Genomic DNA, 26194 nt, shown 5'->3' with positions numbered 1-26194 from the left:
TATAATTAACAGCTCTTGTCCTCTATGGACTTTAATTGGGCTTAAATGGCTTAGATTCCTAAGCAGCCACCTTAATGCACATTCCTTTAAAACCCTTCTAACTGTGCTGGGAAACGGTTATAGAACACCTAAAACTCCCCCTTCTAAGACCTCTCTGTGGACTAAACAGCAGAGAAAGAGGGAGACCTATCTATCCCTCCCTTCATCACCTCCTCCTTTGAGCAGTCCAGGCAGGACAAACCGTGGGAGAGAAGGAGAAGAGGAGGAAAGAACAGTAGAGCTGGCGCCACCATCCATTGAACCTATCCACCGCTTAATTTCATGTAATCTGGGGGTTACTGTTGCTAGTGGGGACATGGACACTTCTATACCTGTGTTGGCTGCCGGGGACAAAGTGTGTGACAAGACGGTGTGCGAGGCACTGGGCCACTTCGAAGCCACACTGGCGGCGGCGGTGCGCGAGGTGCATGTGGACGTGAGCGCCTTCAAGCGGGATGTGGAGCGGCGGGTGGACGAGGTGTGCCGGGCACAGCGACCTCTGGCCGAGGCTCTTCAGCGGCTGACGCAGGAGAACCTGCAGCTCCGAAGCCAGCTGGAGGTGCTGGCCTGCCTGATGGAGGGTCTGACGGGAAGAGTGGTGGACAGAAGCGCCCTCGAGGAGAGGGCCAGTAGGGGATGGATCCCCATGACTTCTACCCAGGGGACGGTGAACATAAGCCAGGGGATCCCCTCCACCACGGTCCCCTCTGGACTGTCGGAGTCTGGTTCTTCTGGTCTTGGTTCTGATGCCTCTAGTTCTACATCAGCCTCTCTCTCCATCAGGGAGCCAATGGGGGATACCAGCATGTCTAATGTGAGTATTACCTTGTTGCTGGAGAAGATATTGTCCCATTTTAGTATAATTTGGTAGAATGCAAGTGAATGTCATCTGGGAGAACTGAAAGCCTCTCGCTCGCTCGTGCGTTTGTGTGCGTGTTTGTGTGAAAGAGAGATTGAGACAGTGCTAAGTTGTAAATCTGTTGTCTCTCAGCCGGGGAAAGTGTTACCCCTGGTCATTCACTCTACAGCTCTCGTCGGTACTAATGAAATATAGCTGTGAGCAGCAATATATTCGGTTTACAGGATACCTGAAAGGACACAAGATCAGTTGGATAACAAAGCAAGGACTCTATCATGTAGGAACTATCTTCCTGTATGTGCCATCTGTGAAAGCATTACCATGCTGATATAAATCTTAATTGGTACAATCCACGTTAGCGTTCCAAAATACTTCAATACACTTTCACAGCTGTAATACACTGACTGTGCAAGTGGCAGGACTTCCGGTTTTTCATTTTGCAGAATAAAATATCCACTTTTCACTACGTTCAGACCACATAACAGGGCAACAATATGCGATTATACAGATGTACTAATCACAATATTTCACATTGTTAATCTGCATAATTTGTATCTCATCTAACATTAATTTGCGTGAGACAAAGTCCACTTGATTGATAGTTATTGCTCTAGTATCCTATGGTGCCAATGACATCGATAGTGGCACCAACTGCTCTGTTGCAGTCATCTAAGGTTGCAGTGATGTGATTTAGTTTACAAAAAAGAGTTAACCAATCTATGCTTGGAGTTATTTGACCATGTCAAGGGAAAAATGATCTAAGAATAACAATAGGTTTTACAGCATTTCTGCAGCTTCACTGTGAAACCTAATTGCGTTAGGCAGTAATGGGACAAGGGCAAGCTACCCATCCTCTCTACCTGAATCATATAATATAAACATGTCACAGAGAGAAAGGCTGGAAGAAGAGACGGACATACAGTGCCTTGCGAAAGTATTCGGCCCCCTTGAACTTTGCGACCTTTTGCCACATTTCAGGCTTCAAACATAAAGATATAAAACTGTATTTTTTGTGAAGAATCAACAACAAGTGGGACACAATCATGAAGTGGAACGACATTTATTGGATATTTCAAACTTTTTTAACAAATCAAAAACTGAAAAATTGGGAGTGCAAAATTATTCAGTGTGTGTGAAATTTAGATTTTCCTGTCAAAATGTAACAAGTACTTTTGGGTATCAGGAAAAATGTATGGGGTAAAAAGTACATTATTTTCTTCAGGAATGTAGTAATGTAAAATTTGGCAAAACCATAAATAGTAAAGTACAGATACCCCCCCAAAAACTACTTAAATAAAATACTTTAAAGTACTACTTAAGTACTTTACACCACTGCATGTACAATGCATTCGGAAAGTATTCAGACCGCTTTACTTTTTCCACATTTTGTTACGTTACAGCCATATTGTAAAATTGATTAAATACAAATAATGTTGGTCGTATATTTCAGTTGTACATTTTTGGTCCCCCGTGTTTGGGGCCCGTTATTGTTGTGAGCACCCTGTGGTGCGTTTGTGCATTAAAAAGCACAGCATTCTCTGTTTCCTGCGTCTGACTCCACACCCACAACACCCAGAGCATTACAGTTCCAAACTTCTGCCATTTAAGTATGATGGAGGCCACTGGTCTTGGGGACCTCCAATTTTGCAGAAATTGGTCTCGGAGCTCTACGGACAATTCTTTCGACCTCATGGCTTGGTTTTTCTCTGACATGCACTGTCAACTGTAAGACCTTATATAGACAGGTGTGTGCCTTGCCAAATCATGTCCAATCAATTGAAATTACCACAGGTGGACTCCAAACAAGTTGCAGAAACATCTCAAGGATGATCAATGACAACAGGATGCACCTGAGCTCAATTTCGAATCTCATAGCAAAGGGTTATGTAAATAAGGTATCTGTTTTTTAATTTTAATACATTTGCAAAAATGTCTAACAACCTGTTTTTGCTTTGTTATTATGAGGTATTGTGTGTAGATTGATGAGGAAAACAATGTATTTAATCCATTTTAGAATATGGCTGTAATGTAACAAAACACACTTAGGGGTGTTCTCACTTTTGTTGCCAGCGGTTTAGACATTAATGGCTGTGTGTTGAGTTATTTTGAGGGGACAGCAAATTTACACTGTTATACAAGCTGTACACTCACTATTTTACATTGTAGCAAAGTGTCATTTCTTCAGTGTTGTCACATGAAAAGATATACTCAAATATTTACAAAAATGTGAGGGGTGTACTCACTTTTGTGATATACTGTATGCGAGTTACACACACAGATCATTGCTACTGCTAATCCCTAGCCTCTGCTGTTCCCCTGCTATGAGTTGATGACTTGACTGGGCTCTCATTGTGGCTCTATCGCTGGCAGACGCAGCCATGGGGGGATAGCAGGAGAGACTGCCAGTCCAGCAGGCTCTGAAGTAGAGCCAGTGGTCTTGACTGGGCTCTCATTGTGGCTCTATCGCTGGCAGACGCAGCCATGGGGGGATAGCAGGAGAGACTGCCAGTCCAGCAGGCTCTGAAGTAGAGCCAGTGGTCTTGACTGGGCTCTCATTGTGGCTCTATCGCTGGCAGACGCAGCCATGGGGGCATAGCAGGAGAGACTGCCAGTCCAGCAGGCTCTGAAGTAGAGCCAGTGGTCTTGACTGGGCTCTCATTGTGGCTCTATCGCTGGCAGACACAGCCATGGGGGGATAGCAGGAGAGACTGCCAGTCCAGCAGGCTCTGAAGTAGAGCCAGTGGTCTTGACTGGGCTCTCATTGTGGCTCTATCGCTGGCAGACGCAGCCATGGGGGGATAGCAGGAGAGACTGCCAGTCCAGCAGGCTCTGAAGTAGAGCCAGTGGTCTTGACTGGGCTCTCATTGTGGCTCTATCGCTGGCAGACACAGCCATGGGGGGATAGCAGGAGAGACTGCCAGTCCAGCAGGCTCTGAAGTAGAGCCAGTGGTCTTGACTGGGCTCTCATTGTGGCTCTATCGCTGGCAGACGCAGCCATGGGGGGATAGCAGGAGAGACTGCCAGTCCAGCAGGCTCTGAAGTAGAGCCAGTGGTCTTGACTGGGCTCTCATTATGGCTCTATCGCTGGCAGACGCAGCCATGGGGGGATAGCAGGAGAGACTGCCAGTCCAGCAGGCTCTGAAGTAGAGCCAGTGGTCTTGACTGGGCTCTCATTGTGGCTCTATCGCTGGCAGACACAGCCATGGGGGGATAGCAGGAGAGACTGCCAGTCCAGCAGGCTCTGAAGTACGGAGCTCTGGCACTGAATGATAGTATTGGGAAAGCCAAACCGTTCCAATGCTAACTCTTGATCTCAAAAGGCCCCTTTTGGGGCTATGCTAGGATCTAAGAAGAGTGGGGGATTGATTACAAATCCAAAATAGCTTCAGGATTTAAGCCTGGTCTCTCCACACCTGTCAGTTAGAGCCACGCTTTGAGCCCCAGTGCCACTAAAGACCAGAGTCACAATGGGGACTTATGGAGACCCAAAGACCAGTAAGAATAATACCATTTCCAGACCAAATGTCCAATTTTGTTATTGTCAAGGGGAGTCAAAATGGCTGTTTTTTTTCTTTGGGACACCTAAAAGACCTAAAGCTGCTCTTACGTTTGTTTCCACAAGTTGGACCCCGTTTTCAATTTGCTAATCTGGACGTTTAAGGCTATGCTAGATTCTAAGGCTATGCTCCTGGTGACATTTTGAGCCTGTAGCAGAGTCCAGTTGGTTTGGCCTTTGATAAGTTGCTGGTTCCCTCCGGGGTGGGGTGTTTGGGCTGGCTGCACGAAGCCAAAGGCCGTCTGCCACGAGGGTAGTGCTGCACTTGAACACACACACACACACAGTCTTACTATGGTGGATCTATGGCTAACACCAATGGTCCCTGCATATGGGTTTGGTACTGCAGCCGTAATAACGGCCATGTCATAAAGACATTACGGTTGTTGTTGCTCTGCTGTTATGAAATTCAAACAAGTTTGAAAGAGAGCATTTTGTCACATATCCATCCAGTGGTTGTGATCGAGATCATCCACTTTCCTCACGGAGGAGGGTAGAGATAGACAGAGGATGAGTAGAGTGCAGGAGATCTCAAACTTCAGATACAGCTAGACAGAGCGAGCCAGAGAGAACCAGAGTCACTAAGGCAAGCACAGACCTGTACTTAGATACAGACACTGAGGCAGTCAGCTGAGCTGAGAACCTTTATCAGGATTGAACAAGTGATAAGACAAGACGCCTGCACTGATTCTAAACACATATCAAGGAAAACTCCGATAAAGATTGGAATGGTTTTAGATGGAGGATTCCTGGGACCATCAGATTCTTCTTTCTGGATGGATGCAACTCAGGGGTGGACAGGGACCATAAACCGGCCCTGGCAATTCTGGACCATTTTGGGCCGGTGTCAGTGAAATGGTACAGGGCCATGAGCCGTGTCCGCATCATTTATAACAGCTCTCTGTCCTTGTACTCTTGGATTTAAGTGCTGGATTTGACACTATTGACCATGATGTCCTTCTGGACAGATTGGAGTGGTGGGTGCACTGATCTTTTTGCCTGTGAGTTTTCGAATTCATGTTGAGATTCTTCTTTTGGTTTTTAAATCAATCCATGATTGTTACACCCCAATGCATGTCAGACATGCTTTTAAATGATGCACCAAGTTAGTCCTTCAGGTCCTCTGGTACTGGCCTTGTAACTATCCCAAAGCCCAGGACCAAGAGACATGGAGAGGCAACCTTTAGTTACTATAGACCCAGCCTCTGGAACAGCCTGCCAGAGAACCTGAGGGGGGCCAAGAGACATGGAGAGGCAACCTTTAGTTACTATAGCCCCAGCCTCTGGAACAGCCTGCCAGAGAACCTGAGGGGGGCCAAGAGACATGGAGAGGCAACCTTTAGTTACTATAGCCCCAGCCTCTGGAACAGCCTGCCAGAGAACCTGAGGGGGGCCAAGAGACATGGAGAGGCAACCTTTAGTTACTATAGCCCCAGCCTCTGGAACAGCCTGCCAGAGAACCTGAGGGGCCTAATCTGTGGACATGTTTCAAATAAATCTGAAAAAACTCCTTTTTAGCTGAGCTTTTCATTAGGGTGCTTTTTAATCAATCAGTTTTTATTCTTTCGTTTTTTTTATCCTCTTATGTTTGTTGTGTTATAAATATATAGAAATGTGCTGTGCCAATGAAGCTTGATTTGATTACTGTTTCTGATGCAACTTACATTTATTGTACAGGTTTGTTTTATGGTATTTTAGATTGCCTCGAGTGTAATAATGGGCACCTTAGTGTGTTCTGTTTCTCTTATTTAGGGACATAAGGTTGTTGACCAAATGGAAGAGAAAAATGTTGCTGCTGTGTTGGAGAATGGACATGACAAAGAACAGAAGTCTGCTGGTCATTCATTAGTAGATGTCACCTCACCCAAAGCAAAATCGGATTATTTGTATAAATCTGGTGAGTAAAATACATGTAACATACTTGTTTCCAGGCTGTGGACAATTTTGCAAGACATCTTTTTACACAATTTTCTTCCTTCTTTGACTCTCACCTTTCCTCTTACTGTATGTACACTCCTAACATATCAGAGGGCTCGTCATTCGGCAATCCTCATCTTCCCTGCACTGCCATGACCAAAACGGACTCCCCACTCGCCCCAAACCGCCAGCACAATCTCCTGCTTTGGCCCAAAAGTGTCCTGCCTATCCAATAGCAGACTTCACCACTCCCAAAACAGCACTTGATGTTCTGTTTAGTCCCGGTGAGTGGAACATGGACCGGACTCAGCTCTCTATTCTTTAAGGGATAGTTCACCCAAATTACATTTTTGTTTCCTTAACTTGTATGCAGCCCTTCTGGGTAATTTTGTAGTTAATTCAAAATTGAATATCTCTTTAAGTTGTGCTCTGAAGAATCTAAAGTTAAATTAAGGAACATATCCATGGCTGACTTTGTGGACTTGTCTTGGTTGTTTCAGCACCAGCATTAAAGAGAGAGACCCTGTGCAAATACATACATTTACCCCTCCAGGCCTATTACAAGGATCAGATGCATAATCATTTTGCTTAAAGATCAGCATTTTGCCCGAGATTGTGTAACAATTTATATATTTTATGTGTCTGTCAGCCACACTCGTTGAAACCTGTCCAATTTCAAATAGAATTTGAAAGAAAATTAATACTGTTTGAACCCAGGTCTGATTGACACGGTCCATCTGACCTGATGTCACCCTCTCGTCCAAACCTAATTTTTGCATTCTAGCTAAACCCTACCAGCTAACATTTTCTCCTCTTCTGTCTATTCTCACCAAAGCAGAGACTTTGCCTAGACAACATCAGGAAGTGAGGTCACCAGTCAGCAGTCATGCAGCTCAGCAAGAGCACCCCACCCCTGTGTTTCTGGCCCCGTCCTATGCCTCTGTCAGTGCCATGAGCAAAACTAGCCCCGAGGTACCAACTGCACCAGCCCCAACTCAGTCCCCTGCCACCCCATCTTGGGCCCCTGACGCCCCAACTCAGTCTCCTGCAGCCCCAACCAGGTCTTCTTTAGCCCCAAGTCAGTCTTCTGCTGCCCAATCTCAGTCTCCTGCAGTCCCTCCATCTCCTGCCCCCAAAACACCTAGACAATCAGTATTTGAGGAGACCAAACCCAAAGCATCAGGAGAATTTCCTTCCAAACGTAGTGAACGTGGTGAGTACCACAGGGACACAAGGACTCCTCTCTCTCACTGCTACAGTATCTTTCATCTTTCCCGTCTCTGTTCTTTCCCATTTCTTTGTCTGACCTCCAGCTCTATGCCAGTTTCTTTCCCTTCCTTCTTTTACATGCATTTAAGGCAGCGAGTCTTACCTGGAGCATGAGCTTCACAGCAACCACAGGTAAAAGTAGGAGCTGGTCTCCAGGCATAGCATAGTAGTCTTCTGCTCTTCATTGTGTTCTTTTTGCCTTTGCCTCTCCTAGTCTTTTCTTCGTTGTCAGGTTAGCATTGTCCTCTCTCTCTCCCCCACCCCTCCGTCTGTCTGTTTCTCGCTCTCAGAAAAACTCCTACCACCCAGGAAAGTGCCTCCCCCTGGCACAGACAGGTCAGTATTTAACATTCTAGAAACATACTATTACATACTATAAAAGTGCAATTATGTAAATTGTTACATAATCTATAGGAGCCTGGACAAGTTTGGTGGTCCGGACAACATTTACATTTACATTTAAGTCATTTAGCAGACGCTCTTATCCAGAGCGACTTACAAATTGGTGAATTCACCTTCTGACATCCAGTGGAACAGCCACTTTACAATAGTGCATCTAAATCATTAAGGGGAGGGGGGGTGGTGAGAAGGATTACTTATCCTATCCTAGGTATTCCTTGAAGAGGTGGGGTTTCAGGTGTCTCCGGAAGGTGGTGATTGACTCCGCTGTCCTGGCGTCGTGAGGGAGTTTGTTCCACCATTGGGGGCCAGAGCAGCGAACAGTTTTGACTGGGCTGAGCGGGAACTGTACTTCCTCAATGGTAGGGAGCGAGCAGGCCAGAGGTGGATGAACGCAGTGCCCTTGCTTGGGTGTAGGGCCTGATCAGAGCCTGGAGGTACTGCGGTGCCGTTCCCCTCACAGCTCCGTAGGCAAGCACCATGGTCTTGTAGCGGATGCGAGCTTCAACTGGAAGCCAGTGGAGAGAGCGGAGGAGCGGGGTGACGTGAGAGAACTTGGGAAGGTTGAACACCAGACGGGCTGCGGCGTTCTGGATGAGTTGTAGGGGTTTAATGGCACAGGCAGGGAGCCCAGCCAACAGCGAGTTGCAGTAATCCAGACGGGAGATGACAAGTGCCTGGATTAGGACCTGCGCCGCTTCCTGTGTGAGGCAGGGTCGTACTCTGCGGATGTTGTAGAGCATGAACCTACAGGAACGGGCCACCGCCATGATGTTGGTTGAGAACGACAGGGTGTTGTCCAGGATCACGCCAAGGTTCTTAGCGCTCTGGGAGGAGGACACAATGGAGTTGTCAACCGTGATGGCGAGATCATGGAGCGGGCAGTCCTTCCCCGGGAGGAAGAGCAGCTCCGTCTTGCCGAGGTTCAGCTTGAGGTGGTGATCCGTCATCCACACTGATATGTCTGCCAGACATGCAGAGATGCGATTCGCCACCTGGTCATCAGAAGGGGGAAAGGAGAAGATTAATTGTGTGTCGTCTGCATAGCAATGATAGGAGAGACCATGTGAGGTTATGACAGAGCCAAGTGACTTGGTGTATAGCGAGAATAGGAGAGGGCCTAGAACAGAGCCCTGGGGGACACCAGTGGTGAGAGCGCGTGGCGAGGAGACAGATTCTCGCCACGCCACCTGGTAGGAGCGACCTGTCAGGTAGGACGCAATCCAAGCGTGGGCCGCGCCGGAGATGCCCAACTCGGAGAGGGTGGAGAGGAGGATCTGATGGTTCACAGTATCGAAGGCAGCCGATAGGTCTAGAAGGATGAGAGCAGAGGAGAGAGAGTTAGCTTTAGCAGTGCGGAGCGCCTCCGTGATGCAGAGAAGAGCAGTCTCAGTTGAATGACTAGTCTTGAAACCTGACTGATTTGGATCAAGAAGGTCATTCTGAGAGAGATAGCGGGAGAGCTGGCCAAGGACGGCACGTTCAAGAGTTTTGGAGAGAAAAGAAAGAAGGGATACTGGTCTGTAGTTGTTGACATCGGAGGGATCGAGTGTAGGTTTTTCAGAAGGGGTGCAACTCTCGCTCTCTTGAAGACGGAAGGGACGTAGCCAGCGGTCAGGGATGAGTTGATGAGCGAGGTGAGGTAAGGGAGAAGGTCCCCGGAAATGGTCTGGAGGAGAGGGAGGGGATAGGGTCGAGCGGGCAGGTTGTTGGGCGGCCGGCCGTCACAAGAAGCGAGATTTCATCTGGAGAGAGAGGGGAGAAAGAGGTCAGAGCACAGGGTAGGGCAGTGTGAGCAGAACCAGCGGTGTCGTTTGACTTAGCAAACGAGGATCGGATGTCGTCGACCTTCTTTTCAAAATGGTTGACGAAGTCATCTGCAGAGAGGAGGAGGGGGGGAGGGGGAGGAGGATTCAGGAGGGAGGAGAAGGTGGCAAAGAGCTTCCTAGGGTTAGAGGCAGATGCTTGGAATTTAGAGTGGTAGAAAGTGGCTTTAGCAGCAGAGACAGAGGAGGAAAATGTAGAGAGGAGGGAGTGAAAGGATGCCAGGTCCGCAGGGAGGCGAGTTTTCCTCCATTTCCGCTCGGCTGCCCGGAGCTCTGTTCTGTGAGCTCGCAATGAGTCATCGAGCCACGGAGCGGGAGGGGAGGACCGAGCCGGCCTGGAGGATAGGGGACATAGAGAGTCAAAGGATGCAGAAAGGGAAGAGAGGAGGGTTGAGGAGGCAGAGTCAGGAGAAAGGTTGGAGAAGGTATGAGCAGAGGGAAGAGATGATAGGATGGAAGAGGAAAGAGTAGCGGGGGAGAGAGAGCGAAGGTTGGGACGGCGCGATACCATCCGAGTAGGGGCAGTGTGGGAAGTGTTGGATGAGAGCGAGAGGGAAAAGGATACAAGGTAGTGGTCGGAGACTTGGAGGAGTTGCAGTGAGGTTAGTGGAAGAACAGCATCTAGTAAAGATGAGGTCGGCGTATTGCCTGCCTTGTGAGTAGGGGGGAAGGTGAGAGGGTGAGGTCAAAAGAGGAGAGGAGTGGAAAGAAGGAGGCAGAGAGGAATGAGTCAAAGGTAGACGTGGGGAGGTTAAAGTCGCCCAGGACTGTGAGAGGTGAGCCGTCCTCAGGAAAGGAGCTTATCAAGGCATCAAGCTCATTGATGAACTCTCCGAGGGAACCTGGAGGGCGATAAATGATAAGAATGTTAAGCTTGAAAGGGCTGGTAACTGTGACAGCATGGAATTCAAAGGAGGCGATAGATAGATGGGTAAGGGGAGAGAGAGAGAATGACCACTTGGGAGAGATGAGGATCCCGGTGCCACCACCCCGCTGACCAGAAGCTCTCGGGGTGTGCGAGAACACGTGGGCGGACGAAGAGAGAGCAGTAGGAGTAGCAGTGTTATCTGTGGTGATCCATGTTTCCGTCAGTGCCAGGAAGTCGAGGGACTGGAGGGAGGCATAGGCTGAGATGAACTCTGCCTTGTTGGCCGCAGATCGGCAGTTCCAGAGGCTACCGGAGACCAGGAACTCCACGTGGGTCGTGCGCGCTGGGACCACCAGATTAGGGTGGCCGCGGCCACGTGGTGTGGAGCGTTTGTATGGTCTGTGCAGAGAGGAGAGAACAGGGATAGATAGACACATAGTTAACAGGGTACAGAAGAGGCTACGCTAATGCAAAGGAGATTGGAATGACAAGTGGACTACACGTCTCGAATGTTCAGAAAGTTAAGCTTACGTAGCAAGAATCTTATTGACTAAAATGATTGAAATGATACAGTACTGCTGGAGTAGTGTTACGAATCCCTTTTGGCCCGACAGTCTAGGGGGGATGGTAATGAGACTCGTAACATAACTCATGCAAATTATTATTGTGACAAAGTAAAAGTGTAAACGAAATAACCACGACAACAGAAATCTACCGTCAAACTCTAGGTTTATTTATAAACACACGGTAATGGGGGGAGCAGGAAAAGGGGCTGAGCTGGACCCAAGGAAAGAAACAATAAGTATTCAAAAACACCCCTAAGCTAGACTAGCCTACTTTAACAGCTAACTAACTAACCAAAAATACAGTGTGTGGTCCGCCCAGTTCTAACTAGTGTATTTAACAAAGTTCACCTACGGGTAGTGTATGCCCATGGGCGACTTGTCTTGGTTTCCCCCTTTTCCCACCAGCAACAAAAACACAAACACCATAACCAAAAACAATACTCACAGGTGATGACAAAGTGCTATGAGGTGCTTAAACAAAAGAGAGGTTACGACACAAAGCGAGAGTGAAACACAGAGACCTACAGACATGGCATTTACAGAGAGATTGAGCTGAGCTGAGCTGGGCTGAGCTCTAGAACAAACAAATGGTGGGGTTTTTAAACCATGGGGAAGGAACTGTGATAGGTCAGGAAATATGAGGAGGTGTGTCTTCTGATTGATGATTTATTGTTGACTGATTGGGGAGTGATGATTTTCACCTGTGAGGGGAGAAGGAGAGAAAAGAAACACACACAGGATAACTGTATCCGTAACACTCCCACCCTTAAAAGAGCAACCCTAGGGGTTGCGACTACAGTATTTCAATTAATACTCCCAACAAAGCAACAACCTTGCAAAACATGCAGAAATCATTTTCACACACGAGACAAAGCATCTGCCAACACATTATCAGAACCCTTTTTGTGGCGGATCTCCAAATTATAATTTTGTACAATCAGCGCCCAACGCATAAGGCGCTGGTTCTGGTTGTACATTCGGTGGAGAAAAACTAAGGGGTTATGGTCAGTATATACAATCACGGGTAGGGCACTGGAACCAATATATACTTCAAAGTATTGCAGAGCCAACAACAAAGCAAGAGCTTCTTGTTCTATTGTCGCATAGTTTGTTTGACATTTATTAAATTTACGTGAAAAATAACAAACGGGATGATCCACTCCACTCTTGTCCTGCTGCAGTAGAACAGCACCAGCACCTCTGGCACTAGCATCTACCTCAAGTTTGAACGGTTGTTCAAAATCAGGAGCAGCAAGTACAGGGGTACTACATAAGAGTGCTTTCGCTGATTCAAAAGCTCTCTTACAATCAGGGGACCACTCAAATGATCTAGCCGGACTAAGCAAATCGGTCAATGGAGCAACTACCGCAGAGAAATTTTTACAGAAGCTACGGTAGTAGCCAACCATCCCTAAAAAGCGGCGTAGCTCTCGTCTGGTGGTAGGTGCAGGGAATGCAGTTATAGCCAAGACCTTGGCATCAACAGGGCGCACCTGTCCATGCTTCTCAGAGGTATCACACAATCCATCCTCTTGATCAACCTCTTTGAACAGAACAGTGTTCGACAAATCTATCTCATCACCCTCTTGTCGTGCCTGAGCACGAGTGACGGCACAAGCGGGGAACACATGTGGATAATTCTGTGCCAGCTCATTCGAGAGAGAGTGGTCACTTTTATCCAATACTTCCAATACGGGTACTACATTTCCTCCGGCAATATCGTTACCCATTATGAAGGTCACACCTTTCACTGGCAACATAGGGCGTACCCCCACTCTGAATATTCCACTGATTAACTCAGAGTGTACTTTCACAAAGTGCAATGGCACTGGGACAAAACCCATTTCAATACCCTGCACTAACACACTGGAACCACAGTATGTATCATCAGATAAGGGCAACACATCAGACAATATAAACGACTGCGCCGCACCAGTATCTCTAAGGATTTTAACCGGTCGTTGAGACGCTTCGTCATTCGTTAGGGACACAAACCCTCGAAAATGAATGGTTCATAACTGCGGTCGGGGACTGAGACTTTCAAACTACAGTTACCCTGAGGCACCTGTTTTGTTGCAGACCTCACAACCGTACGAATTAGAGCAACACCTGTTGGTGGCTTGGCACGAAGAGGCATCCCTTGTTTGCGTTTAAGCAGGAAGCAATCATTAATCATATGTCCTACTTTATGACAATAGAAACATGGACGCTCATTCTTCTGGCGTGCTTGACATACTACTGCTGGACGACTAGGACTAAAGGTAGGAAACTCAGTGGCTCTACTCTTAGTTTGAGCCGAAAACACACTCTTGTGCGTCAACACAAACTCGTCTGCCAACACAGACGCTTCTGCCAGGGTGGATACTTTCTGTTCGTTTAGGTAAACTACAATGCGTTCGGGTAAGCAATTTTTAAACTCTTCCAACAAGATTAACTCCCGGAGAGAGTTGAAATCAGTTACCTTACTAGCAGCATGCCATTTATCAAACAGATTTCCCTTGTCTCTAGCAAATTCCACATAAGTCTTACTAGAAGACTTTCTATGAGACCTAAATCTCTGTCGGTATGCCTCAGGCACAAGCTCATAGGCACGAAGAACAGTAGCTTTGACCACTTCATAATTCAAACTGTCCTCCAGAGGTAGCGCTGACAAAACCTCTTGGGCTTTACCAGTTAATTTACACTGAAGTAATAGGCACCAAACCTCTTCAGGCCATTTCAATGCTACGGCTATACGCTCAAATACACAAAAATAGGAGTCAACCTCTGACTCTCTGAACAAAGGTACTAAGGCAATCTGCCTACTAATGTCAAACGTGTTTGAGGACACAGCAGGTGAGGACGGCTCACAAACAGGCACAGTAGGACCGGAGGCTAGCCTCGCTGTCTCTGCCTCAAGTTCCATCTGGCGCATTTTGAACTCCAACTGCCTTTGTTCTCTGTCTGCCTCAATTTTACACATCTCCAAATGCCGTTGTTCTCGTTCTTTTTCTGCCTCTATTTTACACATCTCCAACTGGAGAGTCTCTCGCCTAATTTGGGCTCTCTCTTCCACCTCCAGTTGGAACTGTGCTAAACAGACATCCCTCCTGGCATCACCATTTGACAGTGGGGAGAGTGGATCAAAATGGGACAATGTGGCTGGTGTTTTAGCCTCTCCCTCATTATCAGACACCAATGGTCTTACAGGAGCAGCAACATCCGCTACAGGGGTAGTAGGCTCAGGCAGCGGTAACACAAGCACCTGCTCTTCCAACAATACATTTAATACTATCCGTTTCACCTCCGCCTTAACTAAACTCTGCGGAATCGATACTGAATAATGGTCAGCCAAGGTCATTAAATCAACTCTACGACATTTGTCAAAAACCTCCCACGAAGGGTTATCCAAAAAAGATTTCAAATCAAAAGTAGTCATTTTTACACTACTTCACAAGTGCCAAAGGAAATAGCAAACACTAATGCTACTTCAGCTATGACGCTCAACACTGAACTATACCACTACAACAATCTACATGAGCGGCATGGGTGTCAGTTATGACAGGATCCCGGACGAGCCCCCACTTATGTTACGAATCCCTTTTGGCCCGACAGTCTAGGGGGGATGGTAATGAGACTCGTAACATAACTCATGCAAATTATTATTGTGACAAAGTAAAAGTGTAAACGAAATAACCACGACAACAGAAATCTACCGTCAAACTCTAGGTTTATTTATAAACACACGGTAATGGGGGGAGCAGGAAAAGGGGCTGAGCTGGACCCAAGGAAAGAAACAATAAGTATTCAAAAACACCCCTAAGCTAGACTAGCCTACTTTAACAGCTAACTAACTAACCAAAAATACAGTGTGTGGTCCGCCCAGTTCTAACTAGTGTATTTAACAAAGTTCACCTACGGGTAGTGTATGCCCATGGGCGACTTGTCTTGGTTTCCCCTTTTCCCACCAGCAACAAAAACACAAACACCATAACCAAAAACAATACTCACAGGTGATGACAAAGTGCTATGAGGTGCTTAAACAAAAGAGAGGTTACGACACAAAGCGAGAGTGAAACACAGAGACCTACAGACATGGCATTTACAGAGAGATTGAGCTGAGCTGAGCTGGGCTGAGCTCTAGAACAAACAAATGGTGGGGTTTTTAAACCATGGGGAAGGAACTGTGATAGGTCAGGAAATATGAGGAGGTGTGTCTTCTGATTGATGATTTATTGTTGACTGATTGGGGAGTGATGATTTTCACCTGTGAGGGGAGAAGGAGAGAAAAGAAACACACACAGGATAACTGTATCCGTAACAAGTAGGCTAGCTGGTAGTGGCTGCGATGTTGACACTACACTAATCAAGTCGTTCCGTCGAGTGTAATAGTTTCTACAGTGCTGCTATTCGGGGGCTAGCTAGCAAGGTTGATTGCGTTCCGTTACTTTAAAAGAACGACAATAGCTGGCTGGCTAACCTAGAAAATCGCTCTAGGCTACACAATTGTCTTAGATACAAAGACGGCTATGTAGCTAGCTAGCTACGATCAAACAAAACAAACCGTTGTACTGTAATAGTTACTACAGTGCTGCTATTCGGGGGCTAGCTGGCTAGCTACGTTAGAAGAACGACAATAGCTGGCCAGCTAACCTAGAAAATCGCTCTAGACTACACAATTGTCTTAGATACAAAGACGGCTATGTAGCTGGCTAGCTACGATCAAACAAATCAAACCGTTGTACTGTAATGAAGTGAAATGAAAATGTGATACTACCTGTGGAGCGACGGAATGTTGACCGGGTAGTTGGAGTTCAATTCGGTAGAGGTTGGCTAGCTGTTGGCTAGCTAGCTAGCAGCATTTCCTACGTTAAGGACGACAAATAGCTGGCTAGCTAACCTCGGTAAATTAAGATAATCACTCTAAGTCTACACACTCTAAACTGCACAATTATCTTGGATACGAAGACAACTATGTAGCTAGCTGACACTACGCTAATCGAGTCGTTCAGTTGAGTGTAATAGTTTCTACAGTGCTAGTGGACAGTGGATGTTAGCTAGCTGCTTAGCTAGCTGCTGGGCAGATACGTTAGGACGACGAAATACGATAATTATGCAATTGTCGTTGATACAAAGACGGCTATGTAGCTGGCTAAGAAGAAATAGCTAAGATTAGACAAATCAAACCGTTGTACTATAACGAAATGTAATGAAAAGTTATACTACCTGCGGACCGATTGTTAAAGCCATGTTATATGTTCCCCAACCCTTTACTACATGCATATTATCACTGTCATTAACCATGTTATATGTTCCCCAACCCTTTACTACATGTATATTATCACTGTCATTAACCATGTTATATGTTCCCCAACCCTTTACTACATGTATATTATCACTGTCATTAACCATGTTATATGTTCCCCAACCCTTTACTACATGTATATTATCACTGTCATTAACCATGTTATATGTTCCCCAACCCTTTACTACATGTATATTATCACTGTCGTTAACCATGTTATATGTTCCCCAACCCTTTACTACATGTATATTATCACTGTCATTAACCATGTTATATGTTCCCCAACCCTTTACTACATGTATATTATCACTGTCATTAACCATGTTATATGTTCCCCAACCCTTTACTACATGTATATTATCACTGTCATTAACCATGTTATATGTTCCCCAACCCTTTACTACATGTATATTATCACTGTCATTAACCATGTTATATGTTCCCCAACCCTTTACTACATGTATATTATCACTGTCATTAACCATGTTATATGTTCCCCAACCCTTTACTACATGTATATTATCACTGTCATTAACCATGTTATATGTTCCCCAACCCTTTACTACATGTATATTATCACTGTCATTAACCATGTTATATGTTCCCCAACCCTTTACTACATGTATATTATCACTGTCATTAACCATGTTATATGTTCCCCAACCCTTTACTACATGTATATTATCACTGTCATTAACCATGTTATATGTTCCCCAACCCTTTACTACATGTATATTATCACTGTCATTAACCATGGTATATGTTCGCCAACCCTTTACTACATGTATATTATCACTGTCATTAACCATGTTATATGTTCCCCAACCCTTTACTACATGCATATTATCACTGTCATTAACCATGTTATATGTTCCCCAACCCTTTACTACATGTATATTATCACTGTCATTAACCATGTTATATGTTCCCCAACCCTTTACTACATGTATATTATCACTGTCATTAACCATGTTATATGTTCCCCAACCCTTTACTACATGTATATTATCACTGTCATTAACCATGTTATATGTTCCCCAACCCTTTACTACATGTATATTATCACTGTCATTAACCATGTTATATGTTCCCCAACCCTTTACTACATGTATATTATCACTGTCATTAACCATGTTATATGTTCCCCAACCCTTTACTACATGTATATTATCACTGTCATTAACCATGTTATATGTTCCCCAACCCTTTACTACATGTATATTATCACTGTCATTAACCATGTTATATGTTCCCCAACCCTTTACTACATGTATATTATCACTGTCATTAACCATGTTATATGTTCCCCAACCCTTTACTACATGTATATTATCACTGTCATTAACCATGTTATATGTTCGCCAACCCTTTACTACATGTATATTATCACTGTCATTAACCATGTTATATGTTCCCCAACCCTTTACTACATGTATATTATCACTGTCATTAACCATGTTATATGTTCCCCAACCCTTTACTACATGCATATTATCACTGTCATTAACCATGTTATATGTTCCCCAACCCTTTACTACATGCATATTATCACTGTCATTAACCATGTTATATGTTCCCCAACCCTTTACTACATGTATATTATCACTGTCATTAACCATGTTATATGTTCGCCAACCCTTTACTACATGTATATTATCACTGTCATTAACCATGTTATATGTTCCCCAACCCTTTACTACATGTATATTATCACTGTCATTAACCATGTTATATGTTCCCCAACCCTTTACTACATGCATATTATCACTGTCATTAACCATGTTATATGTTCCCCAACCCTTTACTACATGTATATTATCACTGTCATTAACCATGTTATATGTTCCCCAACCCTTTACTACATGTATATTATCACTGTCATTAACCATGTCTGCAGCCACAGTTTTTATGTTGTTAAAGTCATACCATATATAAAAAAGAAATCACGACAGCTGTGATGGAAACAGGAAGTTTGGTGTGTGGTCCTCCCACTATGACTTGGTGTGTGGTCCTCCCACTATGACTTGGTGTGTGTGGTCCTCCCACTATGACTTGGTGTGTGGTCCTCCCACTATGACTTGGTGTGTGTGGTCCTCCCACTATGACTTGGTGTGTGGTCCTCCCACTATGACTTGGTGTGTGGTCCTCCCACTATGACTTGCTGTGTGGGGTCCTCCCACTATGACTTGGTGTGTGGTCCTCCCACTATGACTTGGTGTGTGGTCCTCCCACTATGACTTGGTGTGTGGTCCTCCCACTATGACTTGGTGTGTGGTCCTCCCACTATGACTTGGTGTGTGGTCCTCCCACTATGACTTGGTGTGTGTGGTCCTCCCACTATGACTTGGTGTGTGGTCCTCCCACTATGACTTGGTGTGTGGTCCTCCCACTATGACTTGGTGTGTGGTCCTCCCACTATGACTTGGTGTGTGGTCCTCCCACTATGACTTGGTGTGTGGTCCTCCCACTATGACTTGGTGTGTGTGGTCCTCCCACTATGACTTGGTGTGTGGTCCTCCCACTATGACTTGGTGTGTGGTCCTCCCACTATGACTTGCTGTGTGGGGTCCTCCCACTATGACTTGGTGTGTGGTCCTCCCACTATGACTTGGTGTGTGGTCCTCCCACTATGACTTGGTGTGTGGTCCTCCCACTATGACTTGGTGTGTGGTCCTCCCACTATGACTTGGTGTGTGGTCCTCCCACTATGACTTGGTGTGTGTGGTCCTCCCACTATGACTTGGTGTGTGTGGTCCTCCCACTATGACTTGGTGTGTGGTCCTCCCACTATGACTTGGTGTGTGTGGTCCTCCCACTATGACTTGGTGTGTGGTCCTCCCACTATGACTTGGTGTGTGTGGTCCTCCCACTATGACTTCGTGTGTGGTCCTCCCACTATGACTTGGTGTGTGGTCCTCCCACTATGACTTGGTGTGTGGTCCTCCCACTATGACTTGGTGTGTGGTCCTCCCACAAATGGTGTGTGTGGTCCTCCCACTATGACTTGGTGTGTGTGGTCCTCCCACTATGACTTGGTGTGTGTGGTCCTCCCACTATGACTTGGTGTGTGTGGTCCTCCCACTATGACTTGGTGTGTGTGGTCCTCCCACTATGACTTGGTGTGTGTGGTCCTCCCACTATGACTTGGTATGTGGTCCTCCCACTATGACTTGGTGTGTGTGGTCCTCCCACTATGACTTGGTGTGTGTGGTCCTCCCACTATGACTTGGTGTGTGTGGTCCTCCCACTATGACTTGGTGTGTGTGGTCCTCCCACTATGACTTGGTGTGTGTGGTCCTCCCACTATGACTTGGTGTGTGGTCCTCCCACTATGACTTGGTGTGTGGTCCTCCCACTATGACTTGGTGTGTGTGGTCCTCCCACTATGACTTGGTGTGTGTGGTCCTCCCACTATGACTTGGTGTGTGGTCCTCCCACTATGACGTGGTGTGTGGTCCTCCCACTATGACTTGGTGTGTGGTCCTCCCACTATGACTTGGTGTGTGTGGTCCTCCCACTATGACTTGGTGTGTGGTCCTCCCACTATGACTTGGTGTGTGTGGTCCTCCCACTATGACTTGGTGTGTGTGGTCCTCCCACTATGACTTGGTGTGTGGTCCTCCCACTATGACTTGGTGTGTGGTCCTCCCACTATGACTTGGTGTGTGTGGTCCTCCCACTATGACTTGGTGTGTGTGGTCCTCCCACTATGACTTGGTGTGTGGTCCTCCCACTATGACTTGGTGTGTGTGGTCCTCCCACTATGACTTGGTGTGTGTGGTCCTCCCACTATGACTTGGTGTGTGTGGTCCTCCCACTATGACTTGGTGTGTGGTCCTCCCACTATGACTTGGTGTGTGTGGTCCCCCACTATGACTTGGGAAATTATGCAGTTTATTAGGCTCCAGATTAAATTTAGTTATGAACTTCACAGGGTGGTGAAAGTGCACAGTGATGAGCTTGATATTCTTGATATTCTTGCTCTTATCCATAATAATCTCATCATGTAGACTAGCCTACCCACACAATCTGTGAGCTGTTGGCTGGAGCGCACGTGCCAAGACTAGAGTGGGCACGTTCGCTATTTAACGCAAAAGTTTTTTTTTACATAACTATCTGTTGAGTAAGAAAATGGAAACGCATTGAAATTTAGATTTTTATTTGGTAAATGAAAACTAAAGGGAAAAAGTCAATTTTGTGTGCACTACGTCATCCACAACAAATCTGTTTGGTGGAAACACACCACGGATGGGAAAATGTGCATGTTTTCTTCATGCAGATTTTAGAATATTCGCAGGAAAATTCTACATGCAGATTTTAGAATATTTGCATGAAAATCTGTCACTAGTTGGATAGTAACATAGTTATTGTGTGACATGTCAGACTGTTGGGTCCTGTGTATATGCCCCTTAGCAAACAACGCAAACTAAGCGACTTACAGCACAACAGGTGCATACATGAACCCATGACCTTGATGTTGCTGGTACTATGTTCTCACCAACTGAGCTACACAGCCACAAACAACTGAACACCTCCATGTTCCACTCTGCAGGTTCAAGGCTGCAGGACCCAAACCCAAACTGCAGCACTCTCAGAGTTCCAACAGCGCCAGCAACATCAAGGCAATGCTCCTGGAATGGTGCCACTCCAGAACCATTGGCTACCAGGTGAGTCCGGCCTTCGTCCCTCGTGACGGACTGTTCACAATGTGATATACATGTTAGTTAGCAAACGTGAGATTTGGTTCTGGTTTCCAGCGAGTAGTCCATCCCAGTCCTTGCCAGGACTTTAGACACCATAGGAGGCTCCATATTCTGATACCATTCACTTTGGTTCGTAACTGGACCATGTGTGTTATTCATGTATTTATGTTAATAGAGGATCTGCTCTCAAATTTGGCCCTTAGTTAGTCAATGTATAGGAATGCACATGTTTTTAACTGTTTTCCCATGGAAGTAACACTGCATTTGGCTCCTACCATTCTCTCACCCACCAGAACATAGACATCCACAACTTCTCGTCCAGCTGGTGTGATGGGATGGCATTCGCTGCCCTGGTCCACTCCTTTTTCCCCCTGGTGTTTGACTACAACACACTGAACCCTGCCAATCGCAAACACAACTTTGAAGTGGCCTTCACCACAGCAGAGTAAGTGTGTGTGTGTGTGTGCACATGTGATCCTGGGACTGCTCTGTGGATTACGGTATCATAATATAGATCTATTGGAAACGTTATTTTTAATTATTGGTTCATGGCTTTTTCTCTCCTTCTCTCTCTCCTTCTCTCTCTCAGGGAGCAAGCCGACTGTGTGCGTCTCATAGAGGTGGAGGATATGATGGTGATGGGTAGCAGACCAGACCCTATGTGTATTTTCACCTACGTCCAGTCCCTCTACAACCACCTCAAGAAGTTTGAATGACACTCCCATGCAGAGATGAGCACCCCTATCATCACCAGTTACATTGACTCATGTCGTCAGCAAACCAAAGCACTACTCCCTACTTTGTTCAAATCTTGATAACTGTATATGACATTTGTGCCTGTAGAATTCTATTTGAATTCATATGGTTTGGGGGATTTATTTTTCAGTATTGGTAGTTTTACAAAGATATTTTTTGACTCCGAGCCAAATGCTGGTTATTTTCTAGTGGTATGATATGGATGCATATCATAAAAGAAATAGAACAAGATCTATAAAACAGTGTTTATTAAGCATGAAGCTAGCAAAACACCTGAAAGACATACTTTAGGAGACAATGCAAATGAAAGGTGTAAATTTAAAGAAAGGTGCCAGGATCAATGATGTAACATTGGTACCAGAGTGGCCAGATCTGAGTTGGTGACTACGACTATTGTGTTGTGGAGAAATGAATAACATTGATCTTTCCTATGTGAATATAAGAAGAGGTTCAAATACTCAACAAAAATATGAAACGCATTTCTCCCGAGTGGCGCAGTGGTCTAAGGCACTGCATGGTAGTGCTAGCTGTGCCACTAGAGATTCTGGTTCGAGTTCAGGCTCTGTCGCAGCCGGCCGCAATCGGGGCGGTGCACAATTGGCCCAGCATCGGCCGGTAGGGATGTTCTTGTCCCATCTTGCACTAGCGACTCCTGTGGCATGCCAGGCGCAATGCATGCTGACACCGTCAACAGGTGTATGGTTGGTGCGGCTAGCTTCTGGGTTAAGCCAGCGTTGTGTCAAGAAGCAGTGCGGCTTGACTGGGTTGTGTTTCGGAGGACGCACGGCTCTCGACCTTCGCCTCTCCCGAGTCCGTACGGGAGTTGCAGCGATGGGACAAGACTAACTACCAATTGGATTCCACGAAAAAGGGGTAAAAACAAATAATTATCATACAAAAAAATATTAAACGCAACAATTTCAAAGATTTTATTGACACCCCATGATGCAACATATAGCATCAGAGGGGTTAGGTTGTTTGTCTTTTCTTGAATACTATTGGTCCATTACCATGTCAATCAACTCTTGAATAGCAACGTTGCTAACACCCCAGATTTTGATGCTAATACAGTCGCTACAGTTCCATTAGTTTTCATTGCAACCCCATTTGAATGCGCTGTGTACGTAATACCGTTAGATAGCAGTAGTTAGCTAGGTTGGCTACATTAACTCGTTAGCAAACAGGTTGTTTTCTGACTGCAGTTGAGGAATCTCACTGCATGGCAAGATCAAATTCCCAATTACTCTTATGTCACTGTATCCATTGTATCATACCAACTTTATATTTAGTCAGCTAGCTAGTTAATTAATTACATAACAGCTAACTTAGCTATCTAACTGTTAGCCCAATATTGGACAAGGAGCCTAACGCGGAACCCAAACCGGCTGCGCGTGTGCGCCATCGTGCGCCATTGTACGCCATCGTACATACATTTATTTTGTCCCCCTACACCAAACGCGATCACAACACGTTACATTAATTTGGGAAGAGGTTGAAAAGCATTAAACATTTATGGTAATTTAGCTAGTTAGCTTGCACTTGCTAGCTAATTTGCCCTATTTAGCTAGCTTGCACTTGCTAGCTAATTTGTCCTGGGATATAAACATTGAGTTGTTATTTTACCTGAAATGCACAAGGTCCTCTACCCGATAATTTATCCACACATAAAACGGTCAACCGAATCGTTTCTAGTCATCTCTCCTCCTTCCAGGCTTTTTCATCTTTGAACTTATATGGTGATTGGCATCTAAACTTTCATAGTATTACTACGGCAGCACAGTTCGTCTTTCAATCACCCACGTGGGTATAACCAATGAGGAGATGGCACGTGGGTACCTGCTTCTATAAACCAATGAAGAGACGGGAGAGGCAGGACTTGCAGCGCGATCTGCTTCATAAATAGAAAGGAGTTCTATTTTAGCACTTGGCAACGCAGACGCGCGCGAGCAGTGTGGGTGCAATAATGGAATAACATAGATTTGGACATTTATTTTGCAACGCTCATACATGTGACGCGAGCGGTGTGGTCAGCCTATACGAGACAATTTATGCTTGATCCAAAAATGTGGCCGGAGGCACTGTATAGATAGTGTTACGCAATTGCGGAGGCACGCAGAGGCAAAAAAAGAGATGCATTTTAGTTTTATCAATTGTTTCAAATAGTTACAAAATCAGTTTTGTATAAAGCATGAACATATTGGTCTTAAATTACTGTCATTATACATTCAGTACTGCCTCGTTTGCATATTATTGGACAAAACATGTTGAAATGAAGAATCCAGACAGTTGACTAGGGATTAAGGTTGACCAGTCCGCAACTTCAAGTCAATCATATCCTCATGAAATGAAGTGTTCTGTGTTTCTGAGAAGCTTCTCTATAACATGAAATACATAGTATAACACCAGACCCACAGTTTAATTTTGACCCTGGCTCCAATATACTGTTACTGCTTATGAAAAGCATACAGTTCCTTGCTGTATAATTCTAATGATAGAGCTAAATGTGCGCAATTGTTTTGCATGGAATAATCGGGAATTTGTAGTTCTGACTATGCTCTTCAAGAGGTGGTGATATTAAAACCAAATAGTTCAAATGTATTTAACAATCACTTGTTACCACCGGCTTAACCAATGACGTTAAAATGCCTATTTACTGTGTTCCATCTGACTGTGAAACGGTCTTATCAGCCCAGCCAGGTAATGTATTGATTCTCCACCATAAAAAGCATCTAGACGTTATCTCACACTTCTTTTAGAATAATATTTAGTTTTCAACAGCGGAGATTTGTGTAAGCCTTGCTGTCTGTCTTTCCGACGTTTGCAACATTGTTTCAATATTCAAATTAGATCTCCAGCTGTCCAACAGTAATGAACGTGTCAGGTGTCAGGACGAGACAGACAGTCAGACAGCGTTTCTCAGCCAGTCAAAAGCATGGTATCATTTTTATGGATATATACAAAGAAATGTCAGTTGAAAAAAGGTCAAACGAAACAACATGCAGTCAAATGTGATTGTGTTAGCTGTGTTGTTGGCTATCTCCTCTGAGCAACAAGAGAGCACATTTTCTATGCCAGGCGAAATCGTGCCTCATTAGCTCATTGTTATGGATGTATCCACATAAATGTCACTAGAAAACAGCTTAAAACAAATGCAAAGGCAGCTACTGCTGTTATTCTATCTGCACTGTTTGACGTGACTGTAAGTTACCCGTTGTTGGCTAGCTACCAAGCAAGGGATAAGAACGTTGCCAGACAGTATGGCAATGGAACATTTAGAACAAACGACTGGGTCGTGAACATAGATACAGAACAAAAAGACTGAACGACTGGGTCACGTCCATAGATACAGAACAAAAAGACTGAACGACTGGGTCGTGAACATAGATACAGAACAAAAAGACTGAATGACTGGGTCGCATCTCTGGCAACTGAACCGATAGAATGAATGACCAGCTGGCTTGGGTTGCAACCCTAGATTTGTGTCGGGACTATATCTTGTGGAAGGATGAAATAGTATAAATAAATTCATTTAAAAAAAAGTGAAAATATTTAAATCATCATTTGAATGCTGGTAGGTCCGACTTTGTCTAGGACCTTACAACACTCATTCCAATACATCCTCCAAACACCAGCTTCGAGGGCATTATCACTTAAATAAGTGTACAGTAACATTGCTAACAACAATATTCTAGGCGGTGCTAGAGGAAGGCCCCAAAAATTGTCAAAGACTCCAGTCACCCAAGTCATAGACTGTCATAGACTGTTCAATCTGCTACCGCACGGCAAGCGCCAAGTCTAGGTCCAAAAAGCTCCAAAACAGCTTCTACCCCTTCCCCCACTTTGATTTTACACTGCTGCAACTCTCTGTTTATTATCTATGCATAGTCACTTTAACTCTACCTACTGTACAAGTACAAATGACCTCGACTAACCTGTACCCTCACACATTGACTCAGTACATGTATATAGCCTTGTTATTGTTATTTTATTTGTGTTCATTTTATTTTATTTTTTACTTCAGTAAATATATTCTTAACTCAATTTCTTGAACTGTATTGTTGGTCAAGGGCTTGTAAGTAAGCATTTCAGGGTAAGGTCTTCCTGTTGTATTTGGTGCATGTGACAAATAAAATGTTATTTGTTAAGAGGCAA

General features: G+C 45.1%; 1 protein-coding gene across 1 annotated transcript; it reads left to right on the top strand.

The window, feature by feature from the left end:
* Nucleotides 1–26194, top strand: LOC135533896 (smoothelin-like protein 2). The gene is made up of 8 exons (XM_064961097.1): nt 1–853; nt 6207–6351; nt 6483–6587; nt 7207–7584; nt 7931–7976; nt 21136–21250; nt 21580–21731; nt 21876–26194. Exons 1-8 carry the CDS (start codon nt 356–358, stop codon nt 22000–22002), a joined length of 1566 nt encoding a protein of 521 aa, XP_064817169.1. The 5' UTR covers nt 1–355; the 3' UTR covers nt 22003–26194.

This window comes from Oncorhynchus masou, unplaced genomic scaffold (genome assembly GCF_036934945.1).
Source record: "Oncorhynchus masou masou isolate Uvic2021 unplaced genomic scaffold, UVic_Omas_1.1 unplaced_scaffold_2782, whole genome shotgun sequence".
Lineage (NCBI taxonomy): Eukaryota > Metazoa > Chordata > Actinopteri > Salmoniformes > Salmonidae > Oncorhynchus > Oncorhynchus masou.
The sequence above is the reverse complement of the archived record's forward strand: the minus strand, read 5'-3'. Positions and strand labels throughout refer to the sequence as shown.

Excerpts from the sequence above, each read along its gene's own strand:
- LOC135533896 (XM_064961097.1), top strand. The coding sequence starts at position 356 with ATGGACACTTCTATACCTGTGTTGGCTGCCGGGGACAAAGTGTGTGAC. Across the intron at positions 854-6,206 it reads GGGATACCAGCATGTCTAAT|GGACATAAGGTTGTTGACCA; the intron begins GTGAGTATTACC and ends TCTCTTATTTAG. Across the intron at positions 7,977-21,135 it reads CCTCCCCCTGGCACAGACAG|GTTCAAGGCTGCAGGACCCA; the intron begins GTCAGTATTTAA and ends TCCACTCTGCAG.